Source organism: Vitis vinifera, chromosome 1 (assembly GCF_030704535.1).
Source record: "Vitis vinifera cultivar Pinot Noir 40024 chromosome 1, ASM3070453v1".
In the NCBI taxonomy this organism is placed as follows: Eukaryota; Viridiplantae; Streptophyta; class Magnoliopsida; order Vitales; family Vitaceae; genus Vitis; species Vitis vinifera.
Window position 1 is genome coordinate 9,646,158 of NC_081805.1, and position 16,194 is coordinate 9,662,351.

Consider the following 16,194-nt stretch of genomic DNA (forward strand, 5'->3'; position numbering starts at 1 on the left):
ACAAATTTGAGAAGACTTAAAAAAAATGTAAATGTTATATATATATATATATCTTAAATCATTATTTTTCGTCTGATAAGAAAAACAGATGTGATGATTTGTATTTCTGTGTTTTCCTCCCGTTTGAAGGAGTTTCTTACGTGGTAGAATAAGAAGTGTTTGAAGGTTAAATGTAATATGAAGACATTTCATTATTTAGTTAAATTTTTTAATAAAAATATCCCTAAAATAAAATCATTCACACCTAAGTGAAATCAACCAGCTGACCCTTTGAACCCCAGAAATTGGTGATATGTATATATGAACAGTTGAAAAAAAAAAAAGAAATTGTCATAATGTACATTTAGCCGTGGAACGGCTACCAAGCCATCTGGCCCCTCATAGTTTCTGCAATTCATCCAGCTTGTTTGGTCATCAGCATAAAACGATAAGGTAGCTGGCTTTTCTTCTAGTTTAATACATATATTCTGAGTCATTTATAGGCTTCTTGGTTAATCATGAAAAGAACAAGAAATCTAATAAAACGAAAGTGGCTTAAGATCAATAACTTCGATTAAATTATGTGATACATATCTGTGGTTGATATTTGATATAACACCATAAAAAGTGAGAGTAAGATGGTGGGTGGCAATGTTGGTCATGACCCTAGTTGATTACCCATTGACCTGTTGGGTAAGTTTTCTTGTTGCCGAAGCCGGGTCCAGCCAAAACCCCACCTGGGTCCTGGGATATTGCATCTCCCTCAAGTCTACAGTTGATGAGGAGTTAGGTACAGATGGGAGAGCCAAAATGATATACAATTCTCCCCAAGAGGAGAACAAATGCCAGAGGCTAGGGTTTCTAGTTTTTTACATGGTGGGAGTGACATGGCCCCAAAACTGAATTTGATATTTGTTTCTTGGTGGGGTCTTTTTGAATGTAAACCACAAAGAGCCTCCACGAAAGATTACAAGATTTGGGGGTGTGGGTCATGGTATTAATAATAGAAAATTGATAAGAAATTATGTAAATAAAAGGGAAAGCGACTAAAAGTTGAAGATGTGCCTAAGTTTTGCCCGAAATGATACCCATTATCATTATATAATAAGACTTATGCACGTCAGCTATCTCCTTTTGTTTATGGTTTGGGACACCCAGAGTAGTTTTTTCCACATCACAGGTAGCTTCAGCGCTACCTGAAAGGTTATCACAGGCCTTCTCTCATTCTCTCTCTCCCCATGTAAGAAACTCGTTGCTTCTCCATAAATACTAATACTCACTCTCTTTCTCTCTCTATCTATATTCAGTGTGAATAAGATATAGAGAGAGAAGGAGAGATGGAGGTGCGAATGAGGCTATGGGAAGTAATACCATTTTCAGTGATGGTGTTGATGGAAGGTTGCACAGTGGGGCTGACAATTATGACCAAGACAGTGATGGCGAAGGGGATGAGCCAATTCGTCTTCGTGGTTTATTCCAATGCTCTTTCCTCTATCATTCTCCTTCCTTATTCCCTCATCTTTCGAAGGTCTAAGGGTCTTGTACTTCTTTTTCTTGAGGCAAGCCAGTTGCCATAACTGTTGATTTATTAGTTATTAACACTTCATCTTCTTTTGATTTGCAGGACGCAGCAGTCCTTCTTCACCTTCCCTCTCCTCACTAGATTTTTCTTCCTCGGGCTTACAGGGTATGTTCCTCTTTCTCTCTTTCTTTAACGAACACACTCACACAGCCTCTCTCCCACACACACAAGGATACAGACACTGATCAATCTCTCGCTCACGTCACATCCACGCAAACTGAGGAGTTGTTCAGGAATCAGGACACTATCTCGGACAAACTAACCCGTGATCCAGGTGTTCTGTTCATACCGGCCGCGTGGAGCTCCATTCATATTAGATGTCACTTCAGTGTATGACCCGACAGCACACAGATGGACCAGTGGTCCAGGTGTCCATTTAATATTGGAGCTCCATCAAACTTAGACCTGTTGGAGTTCAGCACTAGCATAGCTTTTTTACACTTAATAATTATATTTTAGAAATATTTGAAAATAGAAAAAAATAAAAAAATAAAAATTAGATTTAAATTAATAAATTAATTTTTTGCAAATTTATTATACTTATTTTAATTTCTTTGTGTAAAGAGTAAATAATTTCAAACTTAATTAATTATATTTATTTATTTTTTCTTATTTTTATAATAAAATTAAATATGATAGAATCATTATTTTTAATTTTTTTTCCATACATTATATTTGATTCTCAAAAAATTTGAAGTAATAAATTATTTTTATATATTATCTTAAACTCATTTCACATCTTTTAAGTCATCAATAAAAAAAATTAAATAATTTAAAAATATATAAAATTTTAATTTGTTTTAATTATATTTAATTTTCTTTGATATTTTTTTGTAAAACCATCAAAGATAATTTTAATATTTTTCATAACTAAACTAATATTTTTCGGAAATCAAACATAGCCTCAAATAGTCTATAACTCCCTTGAGCAGTTTTTAATTGCAACTTTGAAATTTGATTGGTTCATTTGAAAATCTTAAGGCAGGGCCATTAGTATACAAAGGCTGGCCGACGGAGCGATCAGTTTTTTGACGTACTTGACTGGGCGCATAAACTTAAGGTTTTGGTGCATTAGTTTATGTGCCTTGAAGGATAATTCAAATTGACTGTGTTTGTGCCTGTTGCAGGATAACCATAGCTCAGATTTTTGCCTTCACTGGCCTAAGCTACAGCTCACCCATTCTTGCATGTGGAATGGGCAACTTGATCCCTGCATTTTCTTTTGTGCTTGCTATTATTCTCAGGTTAATTTTCCTTAACACCCATTTCTTATTTTGAATCTCTATTTTGATTATGCCCATAAAGGGAAAAAGAATGAGAAAATTGTCTGGATTATGGTGAACTGCATCAACACTGGTTTAGGAATCAATATTTTAATGGGATGTGGCCTAATTAACAAGTGGACCATATTTTGGATTGGACCTCTAATGTGGTAGTCATGAACCTTTTGAGGGTTGCTAGATATTTTTAAAAATTAGGCCTTTTTTTTTTTTGGTTTCTTTTAAACGGGGCCTGCTGCAGAGTTGGTGAGAGGTTGGAATGATCAATGGTGATCAATGTCTACCAGTTCATATAGAGAAGCTCAAAGAAGCCCAAAAGTGAAAATTATTGATGAGCTTCGGCCTGGATAAATATGGAGAAATGATCACTTCTCCCCATCGATCCATACGAAGCTCAAGTTGGTCGAAAATGATCAGTTCCCTATATGCTTGTTTGGATTCTTTTTCCCACCGGTTCTAGCGAAATAAAATTGGAGAAATACCTTAGTGAATCTATTCAGGAAACCTGGTATTATTCATCATTCTTTCTCATGGCATGGTATATTGATTCAGTTTGACTGTTTTAGGACAACAAAGCTGGATTGGCGAGTAACAAGTGGCCAAGCCAAAATCATTGGTACCTTTATATCCATCAGTGGAGGAACTCTAATGATTCTTTACAAGGGTCCACTTGTCAGGAAAACTGCATTTTCTGCACCTTTCCATCATCTCGAACTTATTCCTCGACATTTCATCTTCTCCTCAACACCAGAATATTGGGCTCTTGGAGGCATTTTGCTTGCAGTCGCTTCTTTATCTGCTTCAGTATGGGGCATAATCCAGGTATAATTCTTTGAAGTCATACACTCATTGTTTAGTTTCTTGGGAAAGATATGGAGACTCAAAATTTCCTTTTATTTGATCAGGTGGGCACTGTCAAACAATATCCAGAACCGATAACCATAGCCGCTTTATATACTTCAATGGGGACAATCCAAAGTGCAATTGTGGCTTTTGTTGCAGAGAGAAATCTAAGTGCTTGGAAGTTGGAGCTCAACATGGAGCTCCTTCTCATTTTTCTATCAGTAAGCACATACCAAACTTGAATTTTATACATATGCATCACTCTAAAGGGTTTCAATGACCTTACTGATTTAGACATTTGGTGCATTAATAGGCAATTTTTGGGAGTGCAATTCGTTGCAGTGTTCATATATGGTGCATGCACAACAAGGGCCCTTTTTATGTGCCCATGTTCAAGCCATTCGGGATTATCATTGCATCTATTGCTAGTGTAATCTTCTTTGGAGACAGTCTTCATTATGGAAGGTAAAAGACCTCAATTTTCACACTCACCAACTGGCTAGCTAGTAAGGTCCTCAATAAACATTATACTATTTTCTTTGATTACTACGAATAGAAAGGAAAAAAAATGGGAGCTTTTGTCTCAATCTCATATTCGGTTTCATTATTTCGTTACCCTTTTCCTACCAAATCCCAGCAATCTAACTGGGGATTATAAGGAGGAGGTTAGGCTTTAGTGCTGGTAGCTACTTCTAAGGCACTCCCCTTGTATATAATAAGAATACACAGTTCAATCTACTAGCTCTCTAATGCAGACAAAGTTTTTGACCTTTTTGTATGTCATATAAGAGTTTAGCTGTTCTTGATGAAATGAACAAAATGGTAGTGGAAAATCTCTCTTGAGAGCCCATAGTTTTAATTTTTTATCATGAATTTCTCCATTTGAGATTGCAGGTTTCCAGTGAGATCCCATGACAATTGTGGCAAATTCTGCATAGGTTGTCTATTATTTTCATGCAAAACCTTTGAGGACACATAATTTGTACTTCTTGATAGCAAAAATTTCACTTTCCTCTTTGAAAATCAATCTAAACAATAGAGTTCCAGACATGATTATTTGACTTGTTATTGAAATTCATGATCTTTCCTTTTATTTTCTCTTTTCAGCTTATTCTTGTCAATATAACTAACTATTAATCATATGAATGCAGTGTAATAGGAGCTTACATAATTGGAATAGGGTATTATACTCTGATGTGGGGACAAATCAGAGAAGATGACATGAAGGCAGGTGGTGAAGGCATTGATTCTTCTGAGCAGAAGGTCCCTCTATTGCAAGAAGAGGAGCAAGTATAGAATCTCACTGGCTGCTATCAGAAACTTAGGAGACAAAGGTCTCCTGAATTAGAAGCTTTCACAAGTATGCATTCTGATATGTCATTAATAGTTGTTATAATCGATGTTTGAAATGCTAATCTAATCCTTATTTTTGTCTTTTGTTTTCTGGATTTTGTGTTCGCCAGAGATTGGAGGCAGATTCATTGTGCTTTGCAAATTGGTTGTGGGAAAGCATGTATTTTGTGTTAATAGATTGGGAACTGGACTTGCTGTATATATTTGCATTCAAAGAGGTAGGGTTTTGGGGTTGTGTTTGTATTATATCAGAGATAGAGAGAATGTAATTAAACTGTACTTGCAACAGTTTTTTTCAATGCAAGGAGACTCCTTTGATTTTCCTTTCTTTTAGCTGACTTCCAATTACTTACTAAAATATTTATTTACTGTTAGGAAGTGATCCTTGCAATTCCCCATAATAAAATTATTTCTTGCTTCTCCAATATGCTAGTCCATGTTTTGATAAGAAAAAAATGCAAAAGCAAATAAAGTATCATTTCGAGTTGCCTTACTCGATAGTCAATGCACACATATCAATATAATGCTTTCAAAGAGGGTTCACTACCAAATCCATGTATACTAAAAAGTGAGACCAATCATAATGTGTAGCATAGGCAATTGATTTCCATTGCTCTATACCTTAGTCTCATTTTTTGTACTTCAATCCCATTATTTATACTTTCATCCAATGACTTAAATTTCATTATATACTTTTAAGGATCAGACTTATAAATTCAATAGGTACTAATTCGACATCCAAGCATGTTCCTAAGTATCTATTATTACTTATATTTATTAGAAGAGATTGGAATGAGGTAGTAGCATTAGCTTTAATTAGCACTAATGGCTAGTACAATAATATGTAATATTATTTATTTTGGATGCTTAAGAAATAATGTCATGCTCATTGATTTAGAAAAAGAAAATCAAACTAGTGTATGTCATGCTTTATAATATGAAAAACTAAGAAGAAAATTTTGGTTTATTTTCAAGTGATGGATAAATTTATTAAGGTTAAACAAGAACAAGTATTACATTTTAAGTGAGCATAGAAGTAAAACTTCTCCAGCTCACACAAGTTTCAACTTATATAATGATATATATAGTATTGATGGAGGGTTTTAATAGAATAGGAGATGAGCCATTGAGGAGACATCAAAGCTGGAGGAAGAGTGGAGGTCTTAAGGGGGCAAAAATCCAAGGTGAAATAAGTTGAGTCTTATTTCTTTTTATTTTTTTTTATTTTTTTTACAAATTAATCTTGTAATACATATAATAAGGAAGCCAATTGGGTGATGGTCGATTTTTGCAAATTTATAAATCAAGAATAATTTTAAAAGTAAATTAAGATGCAATACAACAAACATAAAGCAAGTAAAAGAGAGAAAAATGAGTGCAAATGAAGATTTCCATACAACCCTACCTTCGATCATGACCTCAAACCCCAGTCCCATCCCTCATAAGGAAACCCACTAGAAATCAAGAATCCTTCAATTCAAGAAATCCTTCAAATTATACTTTTAATTTGGTAGGATACGAATTATCGACCTTTACAATCACTACAAATAAAGTCTAGTAACTTAAAAACACTTTTTCACAAATTATAGTGGAAATTGGTAGTAAAATGTACAATATCTATCTTTTATAATGAATTGTAAGGGAAAATAGCTCCAATCTAATGGTACAATTAAGAAGAGTATTTAAGTTTTGGAATAAATATAAAAAAGTCTTAAAAAAATTCTCAAAGGATGACAATATTAATGTTTAAATAGTTAAAAGCATCATAAATGAAGTTTATGACATTTAAATAGATGGTTGCACAAACTAGCTCTTAGAGACACTTTCTTGCGCTTCTAGTTGATTGTTTGGTCAAAATTTGTCAACATCTAACGAAAATAGTAGGTGACCATTGAGAGCATCAAGGCAATAATCAAATTTTGGAAACCTTGAGATAAGTTATCTAATTGTCTTAATTCTAATTTAATTTTCCATATCTTCTTTTTTATTTATTTCTTTTGATTTTCTTTCGAACACATTAGAATAAGTTGGGTGTAGACAAATTGAGCCACATATGAGTGTTATTAGATTCAACATTTAGGAAATTATTTGATTGGATGTTGATTGTTTGATAAATTATGATTGAGATTAAGTTCATTTTTTTTCTTTTTTTCTTCGAATTCTCTTATCTAGACAAGCCATTGGATAATTTCATGACAATTGGCTTTGAATAAATGCATTAATTTGGTTTTATGCCTTCTTGAATTTATGTTTTCGGTTAATGTATGCTTTTGGCTTACCTATCACAATTCATATACATTTGACACCAATAGATGATTACTTGTCTAGGCTTGATTAGGCACACATTTAGGACACTTTTGTATCATAATTTAAAACCCAAATTAAGAAACAATTAGTTTTGAACACAATTACACCTTAGGTTAATATTTAGGACACTTGAGTTTCACCTTGGCACACTAGAGAATTCACATACACACTCTTACACTTTTCATTGATAGTTTGTGTTTGAGATTCTGTGTTTTAATATTTTTAAAATTATTTTCAACTTTTTTTCATAGCCAAATCAATCTTCTAATTTCATTTTAAAAATAATCTTAGGTGGTCTGACCGGTTGCCCAACTAGTCAACTGATTGTTTAACTAGTTGCCACTACAAAGAGCCTCCATTTTCATGCACATGTCTAAGTGGAACTAGTCATTTGGTCAAGCAAAAAGCCAGAATATAGTGATTTTTACACATTTTTAAATTTCATCAAGTGCCGACTAGATATATAATTGTCTTTCAATTTTAAGCATTGACCATAGAGTTCAGTTTTCATCATTTTAAGCATTGAAAGTTTTTTCAATTTTGTACTTTTGAGGTGAATTATCTCTGTAAATTGATTTGTAATCATAGAATTGCCGTTGTTATGCAGATTCCCTTATAATATTTGGATTAAAAAAAAAACTTTAAAGTGAGACATGCTTTTGACGAGCCAAGATTCTTAAAATAATGCATTAGCCCTAAAGACTATTTTATATAATGATCTTTCTTTCTAATTGAAGTGATGTCATGTCTTCATCTTTATAAAAAAACATTTGTATTTTATAACCTACTCATCCATACTTAAACAAAGGATTAAAAAATAATCACTTGTTTAATTATTATTAAAATATCTTTTGTTTTAGTATTATTAAAATAGATTTTAAGAAACCTTGGACTAATAATCTTCTTTTTTTATGATGGAAAAATCAAAGATACTACATAAAGCTCCTTTTCAATATACAACACTAAATAAATTTCAATAAAAATAAAATACATAAGTTAGGGAAATAAAAATTTTGGAATATCATCAACAAGCTTAAGCAAGATGAGAGATATTCATTGTCACACCCCAAAACCCAATTTAATGATATGACTGTAATTTAATACTTCAAGCCTGGAGACTCAAAGTACAAATGACTCAAACAAGAATCTTATAATTAGAAAGTTACTAATTATCAAATATTTGTTTAGAATAAGTTAAAAAAAAAAGGACATATTACATTCCTAAAAAACACAACTTTAAAAAAGCTATTAAAAGTAAAAACATCATACACAAAACAACTTCAAATATAAATAATCTAAATAGTCACCATTTTATAACATTCAAGCAATGTGTGTCAAGATAAAATTCTAAACTGAAATCCTAGTAGAGAATAATTTCTCATCATAACCATCACTTCTTGTCCTACTACGAGAACCTAAAAAATAGTCAACAAATGGGAATAAACTCAAAGCCTGAAGCTTGATACAGTTTTATAGATTGAAAAAAAAATTAAAATATGAATACAAATTAGAAGATATAATTGAACAACCATTTTCATAAAATTTCTTAAAGTTCAAACATGTCTAGATACTCAAAAATTTCAACCAACATTATTTATGTCAATAGCAACTTCATATAAAATCAAAATCAAATTATTTCAAAATATTTTGACTTTGACTATCAAACAACAAATGATGCCCAATTAAGTTAGACCTTACAAATTGGTGGCTAACTTCAAATATTATTCCTTTTTTAAGTGGATGAAATAAAACTCCCTAGTAATAGTAGGTCTAACCAAACCTCAAGAGGTTAGAGTTTAATGTAAATTCTCCACTAAAGGAATGTATAGGTCAACAATAATTCACTTGCCAATTAAGACCAAACAAACCAAAGTCAAATAACAACGAAAAATATAATATCTCCATATTTTTTTGTTATCAAAGACGATCTAATATATTTTTCATGAAAAAATGTATTTGATTCATAGGAAAAAAAATATAAATTTTCTTATATATTTCTACGATGGATTTTAATTTATTCTTTTATTGCTATATTAATTTTTATTTTTATTTTTTTTTTATAGTACTAAGGATGATTGAAATACATAGAGATAACTAGGTGAGATGGCCTCATAGGAAAAATGTGATTGATAGAACATTGTTTCCAACCCTTAATGTAATCCATATCCATATATATATGTGTGTGTGTAATAAAAAATAGAAAAGAGCTAATTATAAAAACAAAGAAAATTTAAAATGAATTAAAATTAGAAATTTATCATATTATAAATTTATAGTTTTGGTATAATAGGATAAAATATTTATTTTTTAAAATAAAAATCAAATTCATATTTATGACTATCATGTATGTAAAAGTTTTAGAAACATTTAAATTATGAAAAGTTTTAAATTTATTTTAAAAATATATAAATGGTATTCAATGACTTAGTCTTTAAGAAAATTATTAAACTAAAGAAACCTGACAAATTTTAAAAATATTGAGATCAATAAATCATTTCTCTTTGAAATTTATTCTTACTTGTACAATATGATAATAAATTATGAAACTTTTAAAATAATCATGCTCTATTTATTTTTTATGATCTCAAAAAATAAAATAAGAGAATGTAAATCAAATTCACATTTATTAGTACTACATGATAAAAATGCATGAAACATTTTAAGTATTCATTAATAAATATTTTATTATTTCCTCCGTAAAAACTTCCAAATTATTTTCAACACCTAATTCCATAACGAGTAAAAAATGCTAAGATTTAATTTGACTTTTCTGTATATATTTTTCTTTATACTTTTACATTAATAATTTTTTTGGTAAAATTTTATGAAAAACATGGGTGTTTTTTTAGTTTTTATATTTTTAATGTTTTACCATGTAAAATTCTTATGATAGATTAATTCTTTGAAAATTTCAATAATCAATATAATATAGAGTAGTAAAAGTTTGAAAGAATATAAAAATGTATTAAAGAAAAAGAAAGTAGATATTATATGATAGATTTTGGCCTATTTTTTTACTTCTATTTTAATAATTTTTATTTGGTATATAATATTTAGGATAATTGACAAGGTAAATGAAATTAAATACTAAGAGATAATTACATGAGATAGTTTTATAAAAAATATAAGATAAATATGATACTAAAAGTAAAATTATTATAACGGATTAATTTTTAATAATATTGCCTTATATAATTCACATTATGAAGGATTAATTTTAATAATATTGACTTATATAATTCACATTATAAAATTGTCTATAAAAAATTAAAGGAGAATAGATACATTATTGATTGGGAAAATTCTTAAATATGTTGGGTTGAGACGAAAATTACCTGAAAGGTCACTTGCTATGATAATTCTCATGACAAGTTTGTCAAATTCCTCTAAAAGCCATTTTTAAAAATTGTCAAAAATATTTTTAACAACCAAATAAATAAATAAATGTCTCATGACCATGAAGTCAAAACCTCCCCAAGAAAAAAATTCATGTTGTGGGCATTAACAAGGAGTTTAGCAAGTGTTATGGTAAGAAAAAGATATCTCAATTTGTGAAGTGAAAAAAATCTCCAAAATACTTTTTCTTTCATGTGTGTACAAGTAATCCAACATGGATAAGGAGATATATTTTTTTCTCATTCACCCAAAAAATTAAAGAAGCATATGAATATGTGAAGTGAAGAATAGATCTGATATGCTTTATTTATTTATTTTTTATTGTAGAATAATATTTTTTTTTTTAAAAGGTTTAAAACTTATATTAGGGAACGAAATGATCATGGTTTTAACAATATAAATCTTACAAATTAGATCTAATAAATTGAATGAGGTTTTGAGAAAAAAAAATGTCCTTATTTTTTATGTGATATGCTTTCAATTTTTTCTTAGTTGTTTGATATGATTTTTGTCATTTTTTATGTAATCGTGGAAACATATTAGATTATCACTAAAAATGTTTTTGCTTTAACTTTATTGTTGGAACCACTTAAAAATATCATAAAAAATAAATCTTATTTATTTTATGTTTGGTTGGGGCCACTTTGTGTATTTTTGAAAGAATGGTGTAAATAAAAAAATGTTATTTAAATTTCATAATAAATAAATAAAATGTTATTTAAATTTCATAATAAATAAAATTTTAAAAATGTAAGAAGGGTACAAAAAATTGTAAAGATATGAATACTATGAGAAATGTGTAAAAAAAAATGTGAGAAGAGTATAAAGATTTTAAGGAGGATACAAAAATGTGTGGTAAGTACGGAAAATATAAGAAGAGTATGAAAAATGTGAGGAATGTATGAAAAATGTGAGAGTATAAATAATATGAGGAGGGTATAAAAAATGTAAGGAGGTTACGAATAATATATGGAAGAGACGAAGAATGTGAAGAGGGAATAAAGTGTGAAGAGGGGATGAAAAATATGAGAATGATGTGAAAAATATGAATAAGATATAAGGATTGTGAGGAAATTATACTCTCCTCATATTTCTCATACATTTTCCCATTTTTCATTCTCTTCTCATTTTTTTTGTACTCTTCTCATTTTTATTTTTATTTTTTTTTGTATCTTCTTAACATTCTTTGTACTTTTCTCACATTGTTTATGTCATTATCACGTTTTTCATACCATCCTTATAATTTTTGTACTCTCCTTACATTATTTGTACATTCATTACATTTGTTGTACCTTCTTCATATTTTTTTATACAATCTTTACATTATTTGTACTCTCTTCACATTCTTCGTATCCTCCTTACATTCTTTATACTCTCATTATATTCTTCATATATTCCTCACATTTTTATACCTCATCATATTTTTCGAACCTTATTCACTTTTTTTTTTTTATATTATTCTCATATTCTTTATATTCTCCATACATTCTTCATTCTTCCTCATATTCTTCGCATCCTCCTTGTATTATTTGTACCATTCTCACATTATTCACTCTCCTCACATTCTTATTATTATTCTCATATTTTTCGTACCTCTTCACATTTTTGTACCATCCTCACATTTTCTTGTATTCTCTTTACATTTTTTCACTTTTCTCACATTCTTCGTATTTTCCCCACATTTTTTGTATCCTTCATAAATTTATAATTTTTACTTTTTAAAATTTATTTTAATATTCTAATTGAGTTTAAAAAAAAAAAAAAAAAACACTCTCAATATTTCACTCAATACCCTCCATATAAAAATTGAAATATCATATTTTATTAACTATAAATTAAAACTTAAAAACATAATTACAATTAAATAAATTAATAATACTATTTTGGATTGATAATAAATTCAATATTCTAATTTTTAAGAATAAACACTTTAATAAATATATTTTTTTTTAAAAAGTTGTTTACATAGTCTTAGAGTAATAACTTAATATTATAAAATAAATTATAATTATTCTCTTACTAAATTTGTATTAATACTTAAAAGTGGTAAATTTGAATAATCACTTAATATGATCCCTAGACAATCACTTTATAATATATATATATATATATCAAATGCATTACAAATAAGATAAAATATTTACTAAATATGTTGTAAAAATTATTATTTTTAAACATGATTTATGAGTTACAACTTTTTTTTTCCAAATTTGTTTAAACATAACATAATTTTAAAAAGTTGTTAATCTTCCTTACTAATTTTTTTATTTCATAAAATATAAATAAACTTTTTTACCTTAATAATCAAATCTTCAACTTTAAAATGTCTTCATTACCAAAAAAAAAAAAAAATCTTCTAACTCCTTTATTCACCTTTTTATTCTCAATGATAATTCTTCATTCAACTTTGCAATGTTTCAATTTATATTTATAATTTGGCTCTTAAGTAAATTAAATTTCATTTTAAATTTTTACCTTATTTATAAAATAAATTCTTAAATGTTAGGATTGGTTATTATAAATTCTTTTTTTGGTATAGTTAAGTAGGTAATATTAATTTTTAATTCTTAACCAATCAAAAATCAACTATAAAGATAATTGGAATGTTTAATGCATAGGATTTTAACTCTTTGAAATTTACTTTAACGAGTTGGTGATTTGTTCAATAGTTTTTTTTTTTTAATTATTATGATACTTTTCACATGTCCTCATTTTATTAGTTGTAAAAAATAGGTAGTGAATGAAAAGTGTTTTTGGATACCAAAGCAAAACCTTTTTTAAAAAAGTAAAAACATCCTCTTTGAAAAGAGTGGTCATGAGGGTCAGAATGGGAGTAAGTAGAAATTGAAGAGTATTGTGAGTGACCATGAGGGTCAAAATGGAAATAAGTGGGAATGAAATTGTGGTGGATTTCATTTGATGTGTGATGTGTAGTGAAATGAGTGGTAAAAATAAATATATATATAATATAGGGAAAATGCTAAAGTAGTGAAGTGATACCTATGGAATAAAAGTAAGAATAGATCTAATGCATGCAAACCCAACACCCCCTCCTCCTCCCCCTCCGAAATTATTTGAACTTTTTCCCATGAATATGTAAAGAGTGTCTTGTTACCATTAGATTTCATACACATTTCATTCAACTTTTGCCTTCTTGAAAGTAATAGCCAAATTTGCTCCCTTCTCTAGCCATTTTCTGGCTCCACAACTGCATAAGAGATTTAGCTCGTTCAAATATGTATGGTGAAGTCTAGGTCATTAAACAAGGGTACAAATAAATGAGGTTAAAGTATAAGGGTATAAACAAATGAGATTAAGATATAAACAATGAGATCAAAAATTGTATATATGTATGGTGAAATCTAGACCATTAAATAAGGGTACAAATAAATGGAATCAAGGTATAAGGGTATAAACAAACGGGATTAAGATACAAACAATGAGATAAAAAATTGTACATATGTATAGTGAAATCTAGGGCATTAAATAAATGTACAAATAAAAGAGATCAAAATATAAAGGTACAAACAAATGAGATTAAGGTACAAACAACGAGATCAAAAATTGTAGTGTATGGTGATGAATAGAAAAATGAGAGAGAGAAAATAAGAATGGAAGAGTAGTAAGGTCTCATATGATATGTCGTAAAATATGTGAAATAATAAGGGTATGTATAATACTAATACTAAATAATAATTATAAATAAAATTATATATATATAAACACCATACTTACCAAAACAAAATTAGGGGTCTACACCTTCATTTTAAAATGTTTTCATTCATCGAAAAGAGTTAATCTATCTTCTTTAAAACAAAGATATTATATTTGATATATGACTTCCAAAAAAACTCAAACTTTTAAATAAAATATTTTAAAATTAATTAAATTACAATTATTAACTTGATAGGTTTTTTTACAGTCTTAAAGTAATAACTGAATATAATTATAAAATAAATTCAATTAATCTTTTACTAAATTTTTATTAATACTTAAAAGTTGTAAATTTGAATAATCACTTAATATGATCCCTAGACAATCATTTTATAAATTATTATTTCAAAAATCACTTATATATATATATATATATATATATATATATATATATATATATATATACAAATAATATAAAATACTTACTAAATATTGTAAAAAATAATTATTTTTAAACATAATCTATGAGTTTGAATTTTTTTTAAACATAACATAATTTTAAAAAGTTGTTAATATTCCTTACATAAATTTTGGTTTCATAAAAAATAAATAAACTTTCTTACCTTGATAATCAAATCTTAAACTTTGCAATGTCTTTATCTCCAAAAAAATAATAATAATAATCTTCTAACTCCTTCATTCACCTCTTTATTCTCAATGATAATTCTTCATTCAACTTTGCAATATTTCAATTTATATTCATAATTTGGCTCTTAGGTGAATTAAATTTCATTTTAAATTTTTTACCTCATTTAGAAAATAAATTCTTAAAAGCTAGAATTGGTTATTATAATTTTTTTTTTTTTTGTTTGGTTAGTTAGGTAACATTAATTTTAAATTCTTAACCAATCAAAAATAAACTATAAAGAGAATTAGAATGTGTAATGCATAGGATTCTAACCCCTCAAAATTTACTTTAACGAGTTAGTGACTTGTTCAATAGTTTTTATTTATTTATTAATTATTTTCATGCTTTTCACATATCCTTATTCTATTAGTTGTAAAAAAGAGGTAGGATATGAAAAATGTTTTTTGATACCAAAGCAAAACTTTTTTTAAAGAGTAAGATGAATAAAACATCTTCTCATAAAAGAGTGATCATGAGGGTCAAAATGGGAGTAACTGAGAATGGAAGAATGGTGTGAATAGCCATGAGGGTCGAAATGGGAATAAGTGAGAATGGAAGAATGGTAGATCTCATATGATGTATGATGATGTGTAGTGAAATGAGTGATATATATAATATAAGAAAAATGTTATGGTGTCGAAATGGTACACATGGAATAAAAGTAGGGGCAGATCTAATGCGTGTCCTCCCTCTTCGAAATTATTTCAACTCCTTCTCATGAATACATAAAGAATCTTTTATTACCACTAGATTACATATATTTTGTTCAATTTTTACCATTCCCCCTTCCCTGAAATTAATAGCCAAATTTGTCTACCCTTCCTCTCCAAGCCATTTTCTGACTCTACTACTAAATAAGATATTTGGCTCATTAAAATATGTATGGTGAAATTTATGCCATTAAATAAGGGTACAAATGGGACTAAGGTATAAATAATGAGATAAAAAATTGTATGTATGTATGGTGAAATCTAAGTCATTAAATAAAGGTACAAATGAATGATGTTAAAGTATATGGGTATAAACCAATGGGATTAAGGTACAAACAATAAGATCAAATAATTGTATATATGTATGGTGTAATCAAGGCCATTAAACAATGATATAGACAA

At 28.5% G+C, this 16,194-nt stretch overlaps 1 protein-coding gene across 1 annotated transcript; it reads left to right on the plus strand.

Annotated features, from left to right (window-relative positions):
* Window positions 1-38: 38 nt before the first annotated feature.
* On the plus strand, window positions 39-5,365 carry LOC104879964 (WAT1-related protein At1g70260). The gene is made up of 8 exons (XM_019220442.2): window positions 39-1,507; window positions 1,604-1,666; window positions 2,689-2,805; window positions 3,408-3,663; window positions 3,747-3,905; window positions 3,998-4,149; window positions 4,836-5,044; window positions 5,148-5,365. The coding sequence occupies exons 1-7, from the start codon at window positions 1,317-1,319 to the stop codon at window positions 4,978-4,980; spliced, it is 1,083 nt and encodes a 360-aa protein (XP_019075987.1). The 5' UTR covers window positions 39-1,316; the 3' UTR covers window positions 4,981-5,044; window positions 5,148-5,365.
* Window positions 5,366-16,194: the final 10,829 nt, after the last annotated feature.